At 39.9% G+C, this 23,633-nt stretch overlaps 1 protein-coding gene across 26 annotated transcripts in view; it reads right to left on the bottom strand.

The window, feature by feature from the left end:
- The window catches only part of PARD3 (par-3 family cell polarity regulator), a 460,486-nt gene that overhangs the window by 108,415 nt on the left and 328,438 nt on the right, over nt 1-23,633 (bottom strand). For 13 of the 26 annotated variants that reach the window (XM_074574241.1, XM_074574225.1, XM_074574221.1 and 10 more), the window contains one exon: nt 10,347-10,457. The exons of 7 other annotated variants lie outside the window; for them this stretch is intronic. In XM_074574241.1, coding sequence (XP_074430342.1) covers nt 10,347-10,457 — 111 coding nt within the window. Of the gene's footprint in view, nt 1-6,086; nt 7,264-8,447; nt 8,521-10,346; nt 10,458-12,172; nt 13,302-23,633 lie in introns of those variants that run through there. 6 more of the 26 variants (XM_074574243.1, XM_074574245.1, XM_074574246.1 and 3 more) reach the window with 3 other exon arrangements.

Below are 23,633 nucleotides of genomic sequence, written 5' to 3'. Positions count from 1 at the left end.
ATGACAGAGTGGGGACATGACAGCAGCCTCCAGATACATAAGGAAGAAAAGAATAAGGTTTTCCATCTCTAATGCAAGCACTAGGTATTTAAACTGCAGCAAGAATAACTGAAACTAGATATTGTGGGCAGGGAAACTTTCTAATAAAAAGGTAGTGGGAAAGATATTGCCACGGGAAGTTGTAGAGTCTTTGTCATTACAAACTGGGAAAAAACCAAAACAAAACAGTAAGAAACAAATGCCTTGCAGGAATGACATACACAGGAGATCCTACCTCGGAAAAGTGACATGATCCCTCTTCCAGATCTATAATTCTGTACCTACACAGAAATTTTACACACATATATTTCCTACATAATGGCTCCACAACAAAGGAGAAACATAACAAGGGCTACTTATAAAAAGAAAAAAAAATGAGGGAGAAGAAAAAAAAAAGCTGTCCACCACCTTGAAATTAAAAAAATGCATCTACACAATCTTAATTTTCTTCCTCCTTCAACAATCGCAGTCTATCTGCCAATTAGACTATGTGATAGTACTTAAAGTCTCTCTGAAGTTCCCCCCCTCCTCAAATCCCACATGCAGAAGAGATACATGAGAATTTCAAAAACCTTTAATGAGCTACAACCCAGGAGGGCTGTAGTTAAAAAAAAGAAAGAAGGTGACAAAGGTGATTACTATAAGTGCCCTAATACATTAAGAAGAGAACAACATGCTCGTAAGGAGTTTGTAAAGAAGGCTGTTAAAGAAGGCAGCAAAATACAAATGAAGATGTAAAGAAATGAAAAAAATGCAGGAGAGAAAGTAAATATTACATGTATAAGCAGGTGAAGCGCAAGCACCAATCTGAAACCAAGTAACATTGATGAAACTAAAGGAGCCATCAGAATCGTCTCCTCTAACCTGCTGGAATCTCATGTATTTCACCCCTACCTTTCCTTATTCCCTGACCTTCTCGATTCAACCTTTGTCTTTCCAAAGCGAAGATACATCCCCCTAGCAGAGCGTCTCAAACCTGCTTTCTTGGATCTTGGAGTAAACAACTGAAAGTCCGTGCTTATTTTGATTTTAAAAATCTGTAAATTGCCACCTTCCTTACATTTCAATGGTGTTTTTAGACTGCTTTGCAGTTAACAGTCTGCAGCCTTTTGGTGTGGAGGGGATGTCTGCTGTGTTTTTTTTAAAGATTGTGTTTCAACTGAAGCCAAATGTATCAGGTACACGGGCAGTACAGGTCCTCCCGTCTCCAAAACAAACACTACCATGACTGAAATTTTCTCTCTTGATTTTCATGTCTGATCCAAGGGTCAGCGACCCCAGCAGTGGAAGATCACCCAGATGGGCAACCGGGACGGTTATCCTGCTGGGAACCACGTTGCATCAAAGAACGTCATTGCTGTCTGTAAGCAAAATGGAGTTTAGTTTTTCTTTTGCATTACAAAACTGCTCAGAAGAACTGATATCTACACCTATGACAAAAGATCCCTGCTCATTAGATTAGCGTAGCTCTGGTCTCCTATTTATCAATTTTGCTGGACTGAAGTAGAAAGGAGGAAGATCATGAGATTCAGCTGTTGCTGAAACATGACTTGGTAGAGCTCCTGCTTCCATCTCCCCTCACTTTAAGAGCCCTGGTTTCCTCTCACCCGCAGGCTTTGTTGGACCATTTCTTACCCTAAAATATTTTTTTCCCACTGGAGAACAATGTCAGAAAGCAGCACTGGTGGGTAACATCTGAATTCTGCAGTTGGATGTGTAAGGAGCAGCTGCTCCTGTACGTGCAAGAAACAAATGACACATGCATACCATATATCAAATGGTACCATATATCATACTACATATCAAATCAGTCATTCCCAGATCCTGCAGGCAGTAAGTGGAGGTCCAGCTACAATACCCTCATCCATGGGTTGAGCTGAGCCGATCCAGCAGCTACGCTCATCTAGCTGAACTCAAGTAACAAAAGCAGGTATAAAACTCTGCCACTAGCTCTATTTCAGGTCCATTATTCTGTGTTTCTAGAGTACTATGTATAAAGTAGCCTAATCCTGATGTTGGAAAATGAAACAGTCTGAAGTGACAAAAAAATACAATGAAAAACCTCACAACAAAGCAAGGGATTATGTGAATCTCATACACTGAAGTTGAAAGAAAAGGAAAAAAAAAACAAAACCCACCAACCCACCAACAGAGAATATAGCTTATAAGTCAGTATCTTTGCCCAGGACCCACAAATTAGCAACTGCAACACCTCTCGGGATTCACTTCTAAAGCCTTGCTGGGTCACAGTACTGAGTGAGAGCATAAATCTACAGCACGGCCAGGAACAGAGCCAGAGTTCTTATACCCCACTGCAACAACAAAGTTCCAGGTGTGGTGTGGAGGGGGGACCTATCTGCCTGCTGTGAACACATTATTAGGTGTCTTTCTGGTTAGTCAAACATGTGCTGCTGTATCTAAGAATTAGAAAAAAAGAGTGGTTTCAGTGCTTTATCTTACTGTTGGAGTCCTGTAGTGCAGGCTGGAAAATCTGTTGGGGTTTCAGTTCTGTTCAACTCAGCAACAGTAAGTTCAGTAAGTTAGTAATTATGGTACAGCTTTTTTAATTCTCAAACAAGTACTTGCTACAGCAACTCTGCCCATAAGATCATAGTTTATGGGACACCAGAGGACATGCTGCGGCCTTATGCTAAAGTTATTGGCATTCAAAAGTGAAACACAATGTATTAGAGCTCTTACTTAGAACTGAATTTTCTAACAGAGTGCTGAACTCACATGATCTGCAAGACACCTTCACCAAATTTGTAACTCAGAGTATTATAAAGACCACGTAAATGAGGTTTTTAAATGTTTGGCAAGGGACCTGGCCAGACCTTGCCCAGTACAGTGTCTTGAATCACTGCAGAGGAATAATAGAGAAAATATACTTTCAGCACGATGCCTTAAAATCTCTATATTTACAATATGCGGCTAGAGAATGCGAAGAGCTTTGTTAAAAAACTACCTCAGCAACTATTATTCCACAAAAGCTTCAATTTACATATCTCCCAGAGTCACTGTTTTCATGAAGTGGAACTGGTCTGAAATGTTTTTCCAAAGCTCAGTATTCTCATGCTTCATTTCTGTGTTCTGTGGTACAAAAATTACTGCCATTGATTTGTTTTTACGTCCTGCACCCTCATCCACTGTGTAAAACACCACTGCCAAAACCAATGCTACAAATCTCAGCGAAACTGGAATATCCCTTGACAAGCAGACCCCATCTCAAAATAAGTGACAATGAGAAACACATTGCTCCGATTTTCTGATTCACAGAGGATTTTTTTTTTCTCTCCTCTCTCAAGGGCTGGGAAGGGGGTAGGAGTTTTATCAGCAAAGATTTTACACAAGTCACTTTAGGAAATATTTACATTCTGAATGTTTGCAGTAATAATGGATTTAGAGGTAATAGTTCTCATGAAAGCTGTTAAGTGGCATCAAAATACAGCAGCCGCAAAACTCCAGCTGAATCTTTGCGTTATTTTAAAGACACAGATAACGCTTAGGCTATGTAAGAAATAAAAATTCTTTTCCTATCACAGTATGTTGTCTTTTTTCCTAAAAGTAAGACGAAACTGTTTGATGAAAATATTTTGCTTAAGGCGAAGAAAGTTGGGGGTTTCCAATAAAAATATTATGGTCTCTCTGGGAAATCTGGAAAGACACCAAGAGTGTCCTGCTGTTCAGCCCCCTACTCCATCTGATACTTTAACAGTTCCAGATGGCCTTTACTACAGGATGACCTCCCCTCTATTCTTTTATTATGACCTTTGGGTCACAAATTATCTATAGGATGCTGCTGTCATTCTGTAAGACACTGTTGTACTCTTTCATCTAAAGAATAAAGATGCCTAACATTAAAACTCATCTTTGTTAGGCTGACCTTCCAACGATGATCAAAACAGACAGTTATTCCAATCAATGTCACTGCTGGAGAAAATATGTTTCATTTTTTGCAACACTGACATTAAGAAACTAAGGCATGGTTTTAAATCAGATCACTTCTGCAATTCTACTTGGCTAGAGAGCATAGCGTATTATACTCGTTTAAAATATCAAAAATATTGCCATAATGGTTTTGATGAGTTATGTTGATTAAAGGGATGTGGTGGGTTTGGGTTTTTGTACGTAATTGATGTGGTTTTCATGTAAACTTCATTGATAGGAGGTAAAAAGACTATGTAGGTTTTATTAATTATTTGTCTTTCTCAATCATCATAAATGGAACACACTGAACTTGCATAGGAAAATATAATAAATAGCCCCAATGTACTAAATAAAGTAATAAGGTTAATTTCTTTCCTGCTGTCAGTAAATTCATGTTAGCAGTCTCTCGTCAGCTTGACATCAATTAATGATTTTAATTCCAGACTCTTGTCACAGTACTCACCATCCTTTCGTCTAATTAAAATGGATGATGCATGATGAAGGGAAAACACAAGACTTCTGTTCTTGTTGTAACATTTCTATTCATTAGTATACTTTTACAACAAAGGGCTTGTGGCTTTAATGGCACTAGAGAAAGATGAAGAGAAGTTTATTATATGTTGGAGATAAAGACCCTTATACCCTTAGGAAACATATAATACAGGAAGCATTTTATGGAATGACCGAATACTTCAGCAAAAAATATCAATGTTATTTCAACTACTAATGAACAGACGGAATGTTTCACTCTAAATTTAGGAAAAATCGTTACGTGAACAGCACACACTGAAATTGTAGCCTTGTTTATGTTCGCACCAAAAATGTTGTCAGCCTATTGATTGATCTTCAAAAGTAACGCCAAGTCTACCAGTACGGAGACAAATGCCTGATCCACCTCTCCCAGACGGTACTTCTGCAAGCCCACGACCCTCGGTCACCTCTCCCACTCTTTCGGCCACGCTCTGGCAGCTGCGACAGCGGTCGCCTCCTACCTCCAACACTAAAAGCATCTCCCCAGCCCCCATTATAAATAGAGTTTTCCCTCAGTCGATAGCAAGGCGTTGAGATGCGCTCTGCCGTAGGAAGCCCTGGTGAGGTTTCCAGCCCGGAGCAGGGTTTCAGCGGTACATGCCACCCCTCCCTCCATCCTTCCCTCCCCCCTGCCCGGTGCCGCGCCACCGCCGTGCCGGCAGCTCCCCCTCCCGGCCCCGCCGCCCCCGCCGCACCGCCGGGGCCAGCGCTGGTGACACTTGCGCACACATGGGCAACAATAACAGCGGAATGATGGAAATTTAACTCCCTTTGTAGCCTAAACGAACAAAAAGGTTATGTTTTCCAAAACAGAAAGGGTGGAAACGAGCATCTTTTCCAGATGATAACTATAGGTACGAAGAGCGGTATCGCTTCGCTGTGTGTTAACCTTCCTCCCAACAAGCATAGCCGAGATTGGAATTGTACGGCTGCTTTTTCAGAGCAAAGGAAGCCCCTGGCTCCAAAAGCCCCCACCTGACTGCTCCGTCATCCTCCCCGCATTTCTGGAGCCTCTGTCACAGCACTTTAATTCTCTTCCAAAAGGTTTCTCCTTATCTCCTCAAGACTGATCCTCGCAACACAGGTGTGTAAGCACCTGATTTTGCATCCATTTCAGTGGAAATTGAGGAAGAATACAATACTAAGATTAATACTTTTATGGTAACCCAGAGATTTATAGAACATTAGTAAAGCTCTTAAGTCAGTGTATTAACCAAACGGAGAAAATATGCTGTAGACTCTTCTTTTAAGAGGAGGAAGTGCCTCTAGAGGCAGATTAAAGCATAAGCACTATTTGCCCATAGCTGGGATCACATCCTCTGAATCATGAGATTGCATTAGAATTGCAACTTTCATCTTTTAAGCATTATCTAGCGGTGAACCATGCTGGATACAGCTGAATTTGTTGAAAACGTCACAAAAATGTATGTTTATTTCGTTCCTCAGTTATCTACTGCCAAGGTACAAAGAGTAAAACTGTTTGGGTTGGGGAGCGCTTGGTTTGCTAGAGAAAGTCAGTCCCAGGCTGAAGACAGGGCCAGCACACACGTGCCCGAGCTGATGAAGCGCAGAACACAGCCAAAGGTTTTTGATTTGCTAAAGATTTATTTTGTAATGAACACAGAGCTGCAAGGAAAAATAAAAGGGAAAAAAAAAAGAAAAAAAAACACCCCAAAAAAGAAATCCAAGGAAAAATCCCAGGGTGAAAGAGGGAAAGATGAAGGTATCAGAATCTGGTGTTAGAGTGATGTCTCTCTCCAGCAAGAGCCAACAATCAAAACCAGAAGGCCAAAGCAGTAGATTTCCTGAACAGTTCTGTTTTCACATCTTCTAAGAAAGAGACTATGCTACAGGGTCTTGAAGAAGTCAGAAAACATTTCAGGGCAATCAGGCTGCAGGATACCGATGGACACACTGGCTACACATCAAGAAAACCCTATCTCGGGAGGCCCTCAAAAAACAGATGTAGAGAGTTTCTAAAGTGGACAGGTCTGTGAGCTTCCAAAGGCTTAGATCAAATAGCACAGCAGAAGGTGACCATCTATGTGAAAACTAACTAGGTTGTAACACTAACTCCTCTTGGTCATTGACAAAAGTTTCAAAATCTGGTTTTAAGTCTATCCTACAGAGCAATGCCTGTGTGAAACTATAAGCAGTTTGAAGCATCTCTGAAAGCTCACGATATCCCACGCATCTCCAATCTGTAAAATCCAAGACATTGCTCTTAGGAGGATGGGCCAACCACAGGTGCATCGGGAGAGTCTGGAATTGGTAGAAGATGTTCTATTACAAAACCAAGAGGGACTCAATTCTGGTTTTGCCATATATCTGAGCAGATGTAGCACCTCACTGGTATCCAGTTTTAGTAGTCCAGTGATGGACAGGATGACAGCATGGCAAAGAGAAGCTCCAAGTTAGCATATATATAAACCAGTTGTGATGTGGCACAGGAGTAGAGCTAATTCAATCCAGATCTTATTCGACTTCCTCAAGACTCTGCAGTATAATCTCTTTCTTAAGAGACACAAGGCAAAGTTCAGAAAAACCTATTGATTAGTTTTGTCTTAAGGTTTTGATCAGTGCCATTGCTGGGGAGAAGCACCTTTTCTAACAGCACACCAGAACCCATATGGATTTTCAGATCATTGTTTGGCAGACACTCAAAGGTAATGAAAGCAGACTTCTTTCTCTGGAGTAAACCAGTGTTAAAGAATAGTGGCACAGGGGGACAATGTCCTATGGTCTTGGATGAAATGTTAATCCAACCTATGGAGAATTTACAAATAGAAAACATTTTACAGCAATTTTAGTAAAATTGGTGGGTGGTCTCCTCAGATGATGCTCCTAATTGTTCCAGTATACTGTTTCATTGAAAGCTGTCTGTATTTTCAACTAGATAATTTCATTTTCTGTTCAAAATTACTTTAAGATTGTCAGTAAATGCATACCGTATACAGCTTATTATTAATAATATGTTTATAAAAGGCAATTTTATTCATTTCAATCATGGTAAATTGAAGAACATTAATTTGCTTATTTGTCTCATAATCAATATGAACACTACTTTTAAGACTTTAAAGAAAATACTATTGTAAGCACAGTACTATTAAAATTATCAAGTCAAGGCATAATAATTCCATAAAATTGTGGGCATGATTGATTTTTTAATGGACCGTTCACTTGTTCTCTGACCCCCTAAGGATTTTTGCTCCTAGCCGCTCATACATAGTAAATTCATTAAATCCAACATATTTCCCTAAAGCATTGCATCATTATAGAGGTATATAGTATCAAACACCAAGTAAAACAGAGCAAGTGAACTGTACTGCTAAAAACATCGAGGGGGAAAAAACCACAGAAAACAAAGTTAAAATAGCAGCCATTATGAACCAACACTCATTAAGACAGTAATATGTTACTCTGTCTCCCAGTAAGCATTCTGAGGGATTGTTCAGTTAATTTGCAAGAGTACTCTTCATTAATAGCATGTATCTAACATCATTATTTTACAGGATCAAAAGGAAATTCTCTGCATTCTAACTGCAAAAATATTTAGTCTCTATGGACCAAATCAACATCTGAATTTTTCAGAAACATAAGGAAGCACCTCACACATTTGGTTGCTATTTTATTGTCTTTTATTAGTTGTACATGCCACTACCCCGAAGAACTTGCATTCTCTTATAGACATAACACAAAGGAAAGCAAATACACAGTTAGGGAAAGAGAGTAACGGGAGGAGGAGGACCCGTGTTACGATAACATCAAGCTGTTACGAAGTTCTGGCACATGCATTTTCTGCAGTTTCAGTGAACACATAAAATTGCTTTTATGACACACGAGGAGTGAGATTCCAGGAGAGATTCAAATCGGTTAGCATAACTTGAGGGACAGGGATTAGGAATTTGCTCCATGCATTGAGGGCTATACAAATAATTTCATGATTCTACCTTGGTACCCAGCGTGACTATTGCAACCTCTCTCACATCACCACATGGACAGTCTATACTCTCACCATTCTTACTGAGAGAGACAGAGAGACACAGAGAGACACAGAGAGAGAATGAAAAGAGAGAAAATGTTACGAACTCCAACCTCAGATCTTTCTTCTTTGAATAAATGAATGTGGCCGATTATCTGGGGACCTAAGGTTACTAAGAAACCCCCCATGCTGGGCAGGCTTGGGGTCAGCACTGTGCACGTGTGCCTAACCTTCCTCTTGCCCGGAGCTGGCTGGAGCGAGGGAGGCAGCTTTCAACGTCTCCGCACCCCTGGCATGAGTCTATCCACAAAGTGGGAGGTCTGCCCATGCCTAAAGGGAAGTTGACTGCACAAACACCCTCGTATCCAAAGTCACTTATTTCCTTCGGTTCCAGTATTGCCCTTTACCATTTAATCTGAAAGCACATTACTCTTAAAAACAGGAACAAATGTAATGACCCTGCCTCACTTTTGTTAAAAAAGAGAAAATAAAACCCAATCAGACAAGTAAAAAACAACCAAGCACTGTGATCCAGCCACCCTCTACTGTCAGAATGGATGGAGAAAGACATGAATAAATTTTTACATCAATTTATGCTAGTATATCTGTTAAAGAGTAAAAAATTTCCCACAATATAATCCAAACAGATGGTCACAGGTGATAAAGCTTCTGCTGTTTAAGAAGATATTGCTGATCTTCAGTAACTGATAAATGTATACTCCTAGCCTGCCTTAACTGTAATGTAAATCACTCAACCCTAAAAGAACTGAAAGCAAACCATTTTAGGTTCAACTGAGGAGACTGAACAAGAGTTATTGTGGCTCTGCTATTCCAGTGAGCTGTTAGAGTGATGAAGCTACTGTTTATAAACTTCTGTTCTTACCCGCAGACGACCAAGGTGCATAGAGATGACGGTCAAAGGCATCATTAGGACTAACTAGTCATACCTCCTGTTCAAGGAGAACAAAATTTCCCTCCATAGCTCCTGAATCAATCCACAATTTATGGCTAAACTATAGCATAATTTTTAGATAAATTATTCCAATTCATAGTTCACTGTCACTGCTAAATTTACCAGTCAGCATTCAAAATTTGTAACCCTTTAAAGTTTGTCGCTTTAGGGAAGATTTGTCTACTCAAAGAGGTCTTCTCTCCACACACATCCCCAAATACTAGTTAATTTACAACCTAAGCTTTCCAAGATTTTGACTAAATTGATATAAGAGATATCAGAGTCTAAGCCCAAATATCTAGGGCTACAAGAGACAGGATGAAAAGTAGATTGGAAATGTTGAGAAGAGCATATGACATATATACATATTATATAGGGTTTTCATGTTAAGGGAAGCTGACAAGGAAAAATAGAGGTACTCACCACTCATTTTTACAATTAGCAGTTTAATATACATATCATTCCATAAACAGACTGCATGACACATAAATAGACTGAGCTCCAGTGACAAATATACTGATAAGTATAATTTTTAGTTTTTTTCTAAATATATCAATGAAAAAACTAGATATGCAAAGCTTTGAAGAAAAATACAAAACATATTTCATTCTATATAAATATTTGTTTTCTGAAAATGTCAATAAAATCAGTTATAGAATATATAGAGAAAACATTTCATACTATTACTCCAGTCTCCTCAATAAGGAAAGGAGCTCTGGGTCTATAAAAGATGCTTAATGCAGCCAAAGAAGCTGTTGGTACTAATGTCCAAAATAAATCCAGCTTTGTCTTGTTATTTAAAGTATATAAACATATCAACATTTGGGAAATTTCATCAGTGAAAATTGAACTTCAGTTATTCAATTTAAGAAACAAACTCTCTCTATCAAGGTTTAAGCAAATACTGAAGTCTACCTCTCCTGTTCTTGCTTCATTCGTATTCTCTCCTCTTCTGAAGTAAGAGCTTCCTGCACTTTTATTTTACCAGTTTTCTCACTCTTGTCATCTTTGCGATGTTTGCCAAACCTGTTAATAACACACAAAAAAAGAATCTAACTTGTGAAATGAACAAAATTGTATTTTCCTTTTCCTATGACAAAGAGAGTCCTCCAAGAAGAGCTGCTTGGAAACCAGGAAGGGAAAGTGCAAAGACCTCAGAATCTCAATTTTTAATATTTTCAGGCTGCTTTTGGGTTTTTTGCATAGTTTTTATTTATTATTTTTATTTCACCCCTCTTAAAAATTTATAGAATTCCGCACCAAAGAACAGAATAAAACAAAAGAAAAAAAGGACCACATTCCTTTTTTTCTGCCAGGATTTTGGGGTCACTATTCTCAAATACACGGTCAAACAATGTTTTAGAAATTACTCAACACTGTCGCTGCCAAAGAACGCAACTCGAGTTTACATTAAGTGAAGGCTTTCACAGAGGAACTGCAAGAGACGTTGCGCTGTATGTCTGACAGCCGTCCCATAGACGGTACCACCCTCCGCACCCGCCCCACAAGAGCAGTTTCACCACACGGTGGATGCCATCCAAAAACGGAAATCTGTTTTTTTCCAGCACCAAGTGTTTTTTTAAACTTTGTTACTCATGACGCTTCTCCCCCAAGGGAGTTCCAGTGCAAGGAGGCTGAGTGGAGGGATGGAGCCAGTTGGGCTGTCCCAGATGGAGCGGGATGCTGCCAACCCAGTGTTTGCCCTCCTCACGTCTCCTCTTCCCCTCTACCGGCTACATTTCAAGTATTTTAGCTTTCTTCCATATTTGCACATTCCACTGTTTTCTTCTAGACTTTCAGGGAGAGCACAGTTTGGCATTTGAGATAATTAGATTTATTAGGACAAAACTGCATGTATTTCTGAGATATGTCAGACCTACTCTGAAAGGAATGACTTTTATATAGTGCGAACTAAACAAACGTATAAATATAGCCCTTAAATACATCTAAAGTTTGGATGAAAATTTTCTATTTAAGGCAGAAGGAATAACGCATATCTATTAAACTGTATCTTATTATAATACATACCTTTTAAATGTGGGATCACTTATCATAGCAAAAGCAGCAAGAATTTTACTTTTTTTTAAATCAAACACTCAGATGAGAGCTGACTGACACTTGTGGCACTCCACAATTAGGTTCACATCAAAAGTGAAATGAAACCACTGAAATGTGCAAAGTCCAGCAATGGTGCGGACAGGACACCCCGAATGCTCACAAACAGTGAAATAAAACAGAGTTCTTAAAACTTCTTCTGATCCATGAATGTAAACTGTTGATAATATTTAGAGTCCATCAGACACTTATAATATTTTCCTTTTTGTTCCTGTTGATTCTAGTACAAAGCCATTGTGTGGGCTGAAGACGTACCACACAGCGACCCTGCAGAGATTCATTTCTGGCCACCCAGTCAAGAGATATTATTTTACTGCGTAACCATGTTTATGGCTCTTAGGGCAGCTGTTTAAAAACACAACAACACAAAAGTACAGTGTAGGAGCATGTACACAGACTTTAAAGTGCATGGCTGTTCTCCACAGGCCCACATTGCTTATTTCCACAGTAATTCAGGCATATGAAAACTGAAATTGCTCATTGATAATCATCTGAAAAGGGAAAGGCAGAGGACATGACAGGGTTAAGAAACACAAAATACTACATAGGGTTAAAGCCTCTGATTTTATAAAACACTATATGTAAAACTGATGTACTTAAATTCAGTGACTAGAAACACCAGCGCGTACCTTTTAAAACATCCACCTGTTTATTAGAGAGTAGTCAAAATCATTATGCAAAACATTTACATATATGACACAAGAGATTCAAACCAAGCTCCAAATGTCATACACCAGACTTCTGTCAATGGTTAATTTAAAATAGCCCTAAATCCTCTAGCCAAGAGAGGAGTTTTGGCAGAAAGACAGTGGAACTGAGCCATTTTACCCCGATACACAGAGAGTGCCGGGGGTGGCAGTGGTCTGACGCACAGAACACGCAGAGCTGCGAGGAGACACACAACATATGTGGTACTCTCGCACAGCATCTCTTGGATGGCCACGTTTGCTTCTGTCTCCTGCCCTTCCTTGACCCATTCAAAATGTCAGGCAAGGCAAAGGAACCAGATTCCAGAGTAGCCAGTTAATTTTTGAAAAAGAACTAGTGGTTAAAAACAAAAGATTAAAAAAGATAAAACTGAATTAGTCAGTACCCATCAGGTTTTGGCAGCAAAATAGAATTTCTACCACCATAAATCAATTCATTGCAAGTATGAACAGAAATATATTGAAATCAATACCTTATTAAAAAAATAAAGCACGTAGGAAATTTCTAATAATGCTTGTAAGCTACCTAATAAATGGCTGGTGAGGCTGCATGATTGTGGGGAGTGTACTTCTAATGTTAATATGTAGCGCAAACCAAGCAAAAATCCATGGTTTGAGTTTCCAGATCCAACCGCAGGAGTCCAGAAGACACCATGCTGGTGCCGTGGGACAGGAGGCAGAGCTGGGTTCACCACACAGGCAGCACTCGGAGCAGCAGTGGGGTTTGACTGACTTTGATTCAGGAGCAAGCTGTGGCAACAACCCTTCTTCCCTTTCAGGGTTTTCTTCTGATCATCTGGGAATGAACATTCCTTCTGTCCTCGGGGACAGTCCTCATAAAGTCTCCAGCCTTCCCCAAGCATTTCAAAGGGTGGCTATAGTGTCCCCTCTCTGACCGGAGACTTCCCAGAGCCCATCTCTGACAACCTCTGTGGTCATCCCGGCAGTGGACAGCCTGGCAGAGTATCAACCACGGTGGTCTTCCAAAGTTGCCTTCTCTGGACTTTGTCACCCGCAGAAGTGATATATCTGCCATAATCACCACTGCCTGTAACAAGTTCAGCAACATTAACTGCACTGTCCCTACACTCGAACCCGGAATAATCAACGTCGTCCTCCCCCCTCCCTGATTGCGGCTTCGTGTTTTTGACAGCATCACCTGCACTGGCAGCGTCTCCCCGACACTCCCAAGTCCTGGAGCTGCAGAACCCTTTGCAAACACACAGCCCTAAAGGAGTCTGGCTCTGAACGAGGCTGCATACTTTTCGCAAGACCTCTGTGCAAAAATACTTACAAGTTCAAGATTTCTCTTTTCCACCGAGATCTCAAGACTAACAGCCTCTCTGTTAAGCTTCAGCTTACAACAGTAGAAGTAACAGACAAACAAAGGAAAAACATTTTCCGGGCTGCTTTCTTGAGAAAGGGGTTTAAAAGAACTGTGGTGGGGATACATATGTGTACACACACACCTCTCTTATTTCTGTAGGAGCAGTCAACACTTCCACTCCAAACATCGGTCAAAGGTTTTGGTAAGGTTACTCTTACTAACAGTAAGTGTGCTTGCTATTTATTTCTATTAAAAGTGTTTGCTCTGCGAAGTATGATTTATAGTGATAATGAAACCCACAGTCCAAATCAGCATCCTCTCCACCAAATTTATAACAGACATTTATAAATTATTTAACATTGATATTCAAGCCAAGTTTAACTACAGAAGAGCAACATCCAGCAATACTAAGGCACACCATTAAAGTGAGCTGTTAACACTGCCTCCACCGTACAACCCTACGTACTGGGGTGACTACACTGGTGTCAAGCTATTCAAAACCACTAGTCCTTCTAGTTTCCTCAGATAGATGTTTCCTACTCTGATTCATGAATATTAAGTAAAACAGGACACTAAGAAATAAAAATATGAGTGTTGAGACCACTGAAACGCAAGCAGTCTATGCAATGTCCTTTCAAAACACCAAATGCACATCCCACAGCCACCCTGCACCATCTTCACAGCCAGTGGCAAAGCACTTCCCTGCTGCTCTCCAGTGGCCCACGAGTCAAAAGAAGCAAAGTTTGGGCCAGGTCCCCAGAGTTACTCCCCGCATTTAAAAGACCCCAATTTGAATGCTCAGGGAAAAGATCTGGCTTACCTTTGTAAAAGTTTCACCTTCTTAAACGTGCTAGCGGTACAGCCCCTGACTTGCCCCACAAACATTAATGTGTGTGACACCTTCCCCAAAACCCACCAGCATTCGCATCATTGTGAAGCTTACTTCTTTACTGCTCAGGTACTCAAAAGGAAGGGAAGATGGAATTGGGATCTATGTCCCACACATGACCCATGGGAGCTTTGAAACCTTCCTGCTTCCAATAATATTTCTTCCATAATGCACATATTGAATGTCCTGGCACACCTGCATAATAACTTCCCCCACTGAAGAGACTGCTCACTTAATGATAACAACCTAAGGCTGGAACTCCCAAAGTGCAATTGTTAACGATATTTCCCTTGTAAAATAGCAATCACCACCCATTTATCCTGCGTCAGAGAGACTCCAGGTTTTCGCAAGGATGTGGCCTTGAGGATACTGCCAAGCGATTTGATCCCAGCCCTCGCTGCTCACTCCATCGTCGCAGGAGCTGCTCTCCGCCGCACAAAGCTGGTTAGCGAGTGCCTGGAGCACCTGGAGATTTTCAGGCACTTGTCTGAACCCGTGATGGTCTCATTCCCCTTGCTGTGAGGCTGGCTGCTGGGAGACTTGTTGCAGTTCTTACAAATGCAAATGAAACGACAACTTGCCTTCAGGAGCAGACATGAGAACTCCAGCTCTTAGGATCTGCGCACTATTAACGCTCTTGCATTAGTGAAAAGGAGGACAGCGTGTAAAAACAAAGGTAAGAACTACTGTTGGAATTAAAAAACAAAACAGTGCAGAAATGGAGCATCTGTGACACCGATGTTCAGACAGTCCTGGGAATCTAATTCCAAGCTCCTGTCATTTGCTAAATTCAGTGCCAACAACTTGACAGTGAGCTATAAAAGCCCTACCTAAATCAGTGCAGAAGATACCAATGCACAGACACAAGCTACCGCATGATGTGCAGCAAAACCGCGTACACTACTGCCACACAAAGTTAACATGGTTAAAAGTTCTGATGCTAAAGCTCGAGCTACACCAGACACTGTGGAGCACCTGCAGCCATAGCAGCACAACACTGACCTGTGGCCACCACTTCCCCCAGTCTGAATTCCTCGAAGCAGAGCACAGAATATTATTACTCATGGTGGAAAATAAAGAGCAAAAGGAAAAGTGCACATTTTCCTCCAAACCCCAAATAATCATAAAAAAAAACCCCTTTCTGTTCATAAACATATTTTTTCATAGACACAGCTTAATACTTCTTTGAGGACACATGCTGTGTGGCTTCAGAATAACCTCTTTGTAACGGTAACATCGTTTATAAACACAGGAACACTACCTCACGTAACAGCTAGTTTATTTAGCAGCTCTCCCATCTAAACCCTGTTATAAAAAGTATAGCTAAAAAGTAGTTTAATTTTATTTTGTAACTGCATAAGCAAAAGCTTCAAGAAAAAACTTCTGTGACTAATTGAAATACAGGCTGTAAATTAAAAAATACCCTGTCTGTCCAAGAGTGTGAGAAACTGATGAAAGAGAGCAGCTGAAATCTTGTTCACTCTAATTGCCAAGATACTCCAGGGTTCTACTTAATTTATAGCTTCTTAATTCTCCTTTTACATTAAGGGTTAGAGAAAGTTTCAAGATAAGTGTAAATGCTCAAAGTCATATTCACAGATCCACAGGCTTAATCCTCAAATTCAGCCAACAATAGCAATCACAGTTAAGTGAAGAAATTAAAAAATGTAAGAGGACCATTTTTTAAAGCATGATCTCTAGAATGTAACAGCCAAGTCACATCAGAGTAAAGGACCATCCTCAGACCCTGTGATACTAGTTTGTCACATTATTATTAATAAAAAGATGAGAACGCAGACCTATATGCCCGAAGCTTGACCCTCAAATAGGAAAACCCTTGAACTCTGGATAATCTAATCAAACTAAAATGCAAACCCAAACCTCTCTGGCAGTCCCCAGCTGGCTCACTTTCAAGCTTACTTGTTTGAATGACTGTCATCAACTAGGAGGTGGCCTAATCCAAAGCCTATCGTGCTCGACAGAGAGGCAGTGACTAGCCAGTGCCTTCAGTGGCTTTGGGCCAACACATCAGAGCAACTAAACAGGGCGAGACTCAACAGAGAAGAAAGTGTAGCAGAACACTTAAAGAACAAGCTCAAGCTACAACATGATGCTTATATATAAAAGATGTGAAATGTATATAAAATATACATGCAGACACAAAGACCGTGTAAATGATATTGCATAAATAAATATATAGACAGAAGAAATGAAGAAAGGAGGATGTCCGAGTGGTAGCAACGTAAATTCCACATTTAGAACTTATCTCAAAAATTGCTTCAGTTTAAAAGAATATGTAACAGCAACCTTGATATAACAAAAATAATATACATATAATCTGCTAAATGGATTTTACTCTGATGCGTTACTGATGAGATCATTGTCGTCTGCCAAATCATCCACATATTTCATTAGAATAAAGAGCTATAGAAGAAACATGCATTAGTTGATTAATGAAAAAAACACAAAAATTGATTGAGACAGAAGAAATTCAGTAGCATTATGTTCCTTAATAGAAAAAAGACCATCACTAAAAATTAACAAATGGTAAGTGTCTTGAGCTATTCTATCAGTGCTTTCAGTCTTCACGGCATGCTCTTTTTCCCATAGTAGCAAACGGTATTCAAACACGCACAACCTAACACTACTCAAAGGATTTTGCAATGATTTCTGTAATCTTTTTCATCCTGCTGTATCAGCAAAATCATAAAATTTATATTGCAAAAGATTATTGTGACATGCAAAGACATTCTGTTCCTAAAATAAAATTTCATAAGCATAAACAAGGATTCAACATAGAGCACAAAAAAAATCACTCTGCCTAGTGATGACTTGAGGGTTTACAAGCCTTCCTTTCAAAGCAAAACTGTGCGAGTGCTATTTTTAAAAATAAGCTTGTAAGTGCTAACATTTACATATTTGCAATGGATTTCTAGAAATAGCCAGTTATCACGTCTAATCAAATTAGTGCATCAAATTCTACTTGTTAGGAGGGAGTGGAATGAATGCCCGCTGCAGTGACGTGGCAGCAGCACTGCCCTGAGATGATACGGAAGCACTGATGTACAGGCAGCAGGGGCAAGGCACCTTGATGTAGGAGCTTGTGGGCATAGTTAAAATGGACGTTTATAACTTTTCATTCTCCACAGGTTTCCTTGCCTATGTTAAAACTGATAAAGCAGCAGTCCTCCTGGTGTAATGTTCAGCAGAAGACCCCTGCCAGGAGGGTTCCTGCAGAACTCTGCTGTCCCAAACCAAGGAAGGGACATTACAAAAGGACACAGGTAACTCATGAAAATGGAGAGTACCTCTGGAGATGTACACTTGTACCTCTTCAGAGGAATAGTTTGCCTTCAAGCAATAAGAGAAACTCAAGTGCTCAGTCATGAACATAGAAATTTAAAGCAGGAGAATCAAAGTGGTTATCACTCCAAATTATCAGCCTTCTCTGAAGTTGCCACCCTGTGCAGGAGTGTTGTAAAGCACGTGAAGGTCTTCTGTGATGTATTCACACATTTTCTACCAACATCCTCTGCCTCACTTTCTAACGACTAACCATTATTCAGCACCATTCAGGTGAGGATTCTACCAAACCTCACCAAACTAAGGCTACTCAAAAACAACAGTGAGGATGGCACATAAACTTCATGTGTACCATCACCGGTGAATCCCACAACTTCCTAGAAAGAAGTGGGAACGACATATGGGATCGGTAACCGTTTCCAGCCACTGAAACTTAATCTGCCTGTCTTCGTGAGTCAGTAGCCCAACTTCATAGACTATGGGTATGATGCCAAACCAAGAGACATGTCATGAGGTTTCATTCAATTATTTTCATAAACAGTTTTGATAACATTTCCTGAAAGGCATGACACAACAGGCAGAATATTATTCACACCAAGTCGCTCTCTTTTCACAACTTAAGCATTTGTAATATTTACTTCCAGCATAAAATGGTGGAACTTTTAAAAACAGATTTCATTTACGGAGAGACCATCTGTTTGCAAATTTCTAAACAGAAGATAATCTTCTTGCATTGCTACTCATGGTTGCCTAAAGCTAGCTGGAGCCATTGACAGCTCTAATAAATAAATAAATAAATAAATAAATCACAAGAAATAAGGAAAAAACCTAACAACTAATCCAAGCTACTTCAGTTTAAAAACAGGCTAAGAAGGTCAAAGGAAGTGGGGATAATTTTACAATGATAATATTTGAAAGACAGCAGCAAGTCGGCAAACAGACAAGAGATTCTTCTGTTGTATGGCAGAATCAACTCATTAAGCAACACCACAATGTACTTAAAGTCACCATAAATAACTCATTTCCATGGTGGTCAGCCAAAACCTGTTAAACTGTGGATTGCGGCATCCCTGAAGGAATCAGGAATAAAAAAGAAAGCTTCTGCTTAAATACAACTATGTTAGCAATCACCAGTGATGGAAGCAACCACAGAAGCAGTACATGACATTTTAATGAAAGTTTCATAACAGTCTAAGCATTTTAAAGTTTGCTTGTGTAGCAAAAACTCTTTAATATGGTGTGTGTATTCAAATAAGAGAGCAGTTATTGACCCCAAAGTTACTTGCCCCAAGATTAAATTTGATACACTAAGTGTGTGCTATTTGTCAGTGAAGAAAGTAGCTCATACATGTGACACAGCCAAGCTAATTCAGTCTTACAATAGATAATGTAATCTTAATGGGCAACATATCCTTTCATTACTGTCGTTTAACGTACTTACAAATGCTCCTGTCCCCCCTTTCAGACAGAATTTGCCCATCAAGACTGCAGTGCCCCGTTAGGTAATTCACTACTGGGCAGTAAGATGTTAAACTGTAAATACAAATTGTAAAAACACAGTCTCACTTACAAAGTAAAGAGCAGGCTCCTGAAAAAGTCTGAGTGAAGGCCTCCAGCATGCCAACTCGTCTCTTCCAGACTACACACATAAAAGCAGACATACAACACTCTACTTTGCAATACATAATACCAGACACAGGGACCAAAAATATTCCCAAATTCTAAGCATCAACAGCAGCCTACTATTAACAGGTGCCTGACTATTTTTGAGTCTGAAGTACAATGTAGTTATTCTTCTATAAGGTAAGGGATTTTTCTAAGGCAGGGTAAAACGCTCCTTCCCAGCGAGCTGGGTGCCCAGGCCAGCCTCTTGCTCAGACTCTACTGAGCAGGTCCCAAACTCTCACCCCGGCGCTTCCCACCTGACCACTGCTGCCCTGCAACCATGCCGCGAGATGGGCACGCTTCTGTCGTTGCATTTGTCTCCACAGATTAGTTTAAAACTCCACAGGTCAGTTTAAAAATCGTGGACCAATTTAGGTATTAATAATACTACATTGTGTGCCTCTAATTACCAGTGTCCACTAAGAGCGCTTAGGGAGAGCATTTAAACCATGGCTACTCTTCAACGCGTTCTCTCCACAACTATACTTCTAATTCCTGCTCTGTTCATTTTAATGCATTATTGTTTCAAAATACAATGCTTCAAAATTGCAAATTACGTCTGGCTCAAGGGCTGATTATGAGAAATACTACCACTTCTGCCTCTGCGTGAATAACTCTGATAATAATGAGAGATTGATTGAGCTCCAAGAAGTCCAAATGATGAGAAGGGTCAATTTGAACATTTCTATTAGCTTCTTTTGTTAAACCTAACACTTTGCCAGGCCAGAGACAAATACTGCATCTGGTTACCATGATTTTTTCCAACCCTACAGAAGTACAATTTAGAAAATGGGTACTGGTCTAAAGGCAGACCTTATAAGAAATGCTAATGAAACATAAAAACACACCCATTTTACTGGCACTCAAGAGAAGACAAAAAAAAAAGGCAACAAGAAAAGTTGCAAGGGAAATGGCTTCAACACTTTTGTGTCAGAAAAGGAAAAAAACCCCACCACCTCAGGAATACGAAGTCTTCGTAACTCCATTTTACAACTGAAACGCTCCCTTGCATGCATATGAGCATGGCATGCCTTGCGTAAATGTGCGTTACGACAAGTAAATCACGAAAGATGCCCGCTAAGCACATGCAACAGGCAGAGAAACAAGGACTCAAATGTAACACACTGGCTAGTTAGACCAGGAAATTGCGGTAACATTATTCCAACAACTTAGTCTTGCAGCCTTGCAATTACACGGTATAAAATCAGCAAAGGTTAACACAGACACACAAAAAGTTAATCAAACTACTGGCAGTTCATCCGGAACCTTCCAAAGATTAAAACTTCCCTACAGATCTCATTACCTAGAAATGTTAATAAGTCAGTCAGCACTTTTTCTGTCAATTACTGAAAATCTTTGTTGATAGACATCTCCTAGAAAATAACCTCTGTAGGGTAAATTAAGCAATAGGTGATGACTCTATATCTTTACATAAATATTCACATATTTATAGGCATAGGAGGTAAGGAAGGCACAGATGTTTTCCAGAGGAGGATGACAGAAACGCTGTAGGATCTATGGGACAAGTCCAACCAAAATATCCTTAAAGCCCAGGTGATTGTGCAGCCGTTCCCTTCTCAGAGGACGCCTACAACACGGAACAGTAATTCCTCTCACTGAGCTGCAGCACCCAAGTGCTGGTGGCCGTAGGTTGCAGTTTAATGTCTCCTGTCCCATTCTGGGTTCCACAGTGCCATGTAAGTCTCCTCGGGGATAAAAAACTAACTTCAATTTAAAAACAAATTAAAAAATTGTGCCAATAGGATACTTTTTACAAGGTACTCTAGAGTGCAATTAAATTAAGCTAGATTGAATAGCCTTGAATCTATATTGTCATAAAAAGAGAGGGCAAAAAATAACAGGTACGCTACTTTGAAAGTTTGCTAGAAAGACAGGGCTAAGGCACAGGACCTGGCCTGAACCAAGGCTGGGGTTAGTATACATTAGCATGCCAGTGATGGCTTCACATACCTCTGCCTATTCTATCAGCTGATATTCTGCCCTGTGGCATGAAAATTTAGTTTATATATACAGTATCTTCTGGGTGGAAAACGAAGAGCGAGACTTTGCACCGCAGCAGCAGCACCGGAACAAACCACCTCCGGAGCAGCGCCAACAAGACTCGGGTGGATCATCACTGGGACATCAGTTTGGCAGCGGGTCCCTGCAGCAGCTGGCGCTGGGGCTTGCCCAGAGCTACCCAGAGCCCTGGGGACACCCGGCATCCCGTAGCTGCCGGTGCTCAGAGCTGGAGCTGTCTTCATGGTAACTGCAGTGGAAATAACTTTATCAGTTGTGATTTACACCGCTGATTATTTCAGGGCCAAGCTGGGAGCGGAGATTTATGTCGGATTGAAAAGGTGTATAAAGGGGCTTGCATAGGACTAATTACAGGCGAGAGATGTGTATGGGTTTTTCTTTGTTCCAGCCACCACACAAATAAGCTCCTAGCACAGAAGATCTCACACCTGGACCAGGCCCATACACACTGACATTTTTGTTCTTTCGTACACTTTCAGGCACTGTAAGAAGTGAGTGACTGGGCCTATATTTATTTAGAAACCCAGACAGCTGACGTTTAAAATAAACCCAATCTCAACATCAAAGATATCTGGTTCCTGAGATGTTCTTCTCCAAATGAGATCAGCTCTGCTCATGCTCAATTTTGCACACAGTATACAGCAATTTTCACTGCCAACTTAATATTTCTTATGAATATATAGTCTAAAATAAAATCTTTAAAAAAAAATACCAATGAAAATGGCACTGAGTCTTCACATTTTATCTATCTTACACCACCAGTTTTCTTCCTTTTGCAGTTATAAAAGGCAAACAGAATTAGCAAAGTATTTAGAGCTCCAGAGATGATAATCGGGACTCCTAATAGTTACAGATCATAATACTGTTGGTATTAGCACCTGCTCAGCAACATCAGAGAAAAGAAATACTTTAACTGTACCACTACACCTGAAACTCCTGCTTGTGGCAGCATGTTGTGCTCTGAATTTCAGGATTGTTGCACTATGGGTTAAAGACAAAGATAGCATCTATAATAACATTGTGAAATATTTGAGATTTATTTGTAGTATGTTGCTGTTGAAATGTGTAATAGCAATTCAGCTTGCATTCTAAATACTGCTGGCACACCTGGTGTTGAATATGCTAGAAGCACTTGCAATCGGTATAAAAATATACTACTTTCATTATTGTGGCACTCAAAAATGCTGATACAGCTAAGATTCTAGATGAATATTTGTTATTAAATCTTCTTTTTCAGAACTTTTAGAGCTAATCCATAAACTTTGTTTCTGATTAGACATTTTCTTTCTAAGTACTACCTATAACAGCATAGCAGAAAAGAGGAAATCTGCATAATTTTCCATCCACCATCAAACTAAACTCAACAGCAGCATCTGGAAGCTGTAGATACCATATTTTTTTAGCACACAAATATTTTGTATTTCTGCAACACTGGAAACACCATGGGACATCAAAGCCCTTGGAGACACTAGCATGGGCAAGGTACTATCCCATTTTTGAAATGAGAAAACAGTTCCTCTTGAAAGCTTAAGCAATGTGCCGAACTTTCTGTGTTGCAAGCACAACGTAAGGACTAACTGCAGATTCCATTGACAAAGCCAGGTCTATGAAGTTAATATATCTACTGAACTAGTTATTTCTAACAGAGAATTTTTCTTCCAATACAGCATTATGAACATACTTTCAACATATAAACCAGATACTTCAAAACAGACATATCAGTGGTACGCTATTATATTTGTTGAAAATAGCTAAGACCACCAAGTAGTTCCTTGAAACCATTCTGGTCTTTTTTTCTTTTAGGACTAGGAGCTACAAGACTAATATTTAAAAAGTCCTGAAAAAAGCGTTAATATTTATAGAAACTATGAATTTCTCTTCTGCAGAAGTAAACATTTCAAAATTTACTGTTAATCACCTCATCAGCTACCCCAAACATACACTGTAAAACCAGTTCATGAAGTGAATGCATTCCAGCGGGGTCTGTTTTACAAACATCTACAGCCTTTTCTTGCACTCCTGCTTATTGTAAGTTGGCACAGAAGCAGTAAAAGTTAATATGCAGTGGAACACTACATTAACTACTGAAATGTTATTGCACATCAAAAAGGTTTACTGCTACTTTGCAAACATGCTTACCTGAGAGCCATAAAATA

Source organism: Larus michahellis, chromosome 2, assembly GCF_964199755.1.
Source record: "Larus michahellis chromosome 2, bLarMic1.1, whole genome shotgun sequence".
In the NCBI taxonomy this organism is placed as follows: domain Eukaryota; kingdom Metazoa; phylum Chordata; class Aves; order Charadriiformes; family Laridae; genus Larus; species Larus michahellis.
Note: the sequence above shows the minus strand (reverse complement) of the source record. Positions and strands in the feature narration are given on the sequence as shown.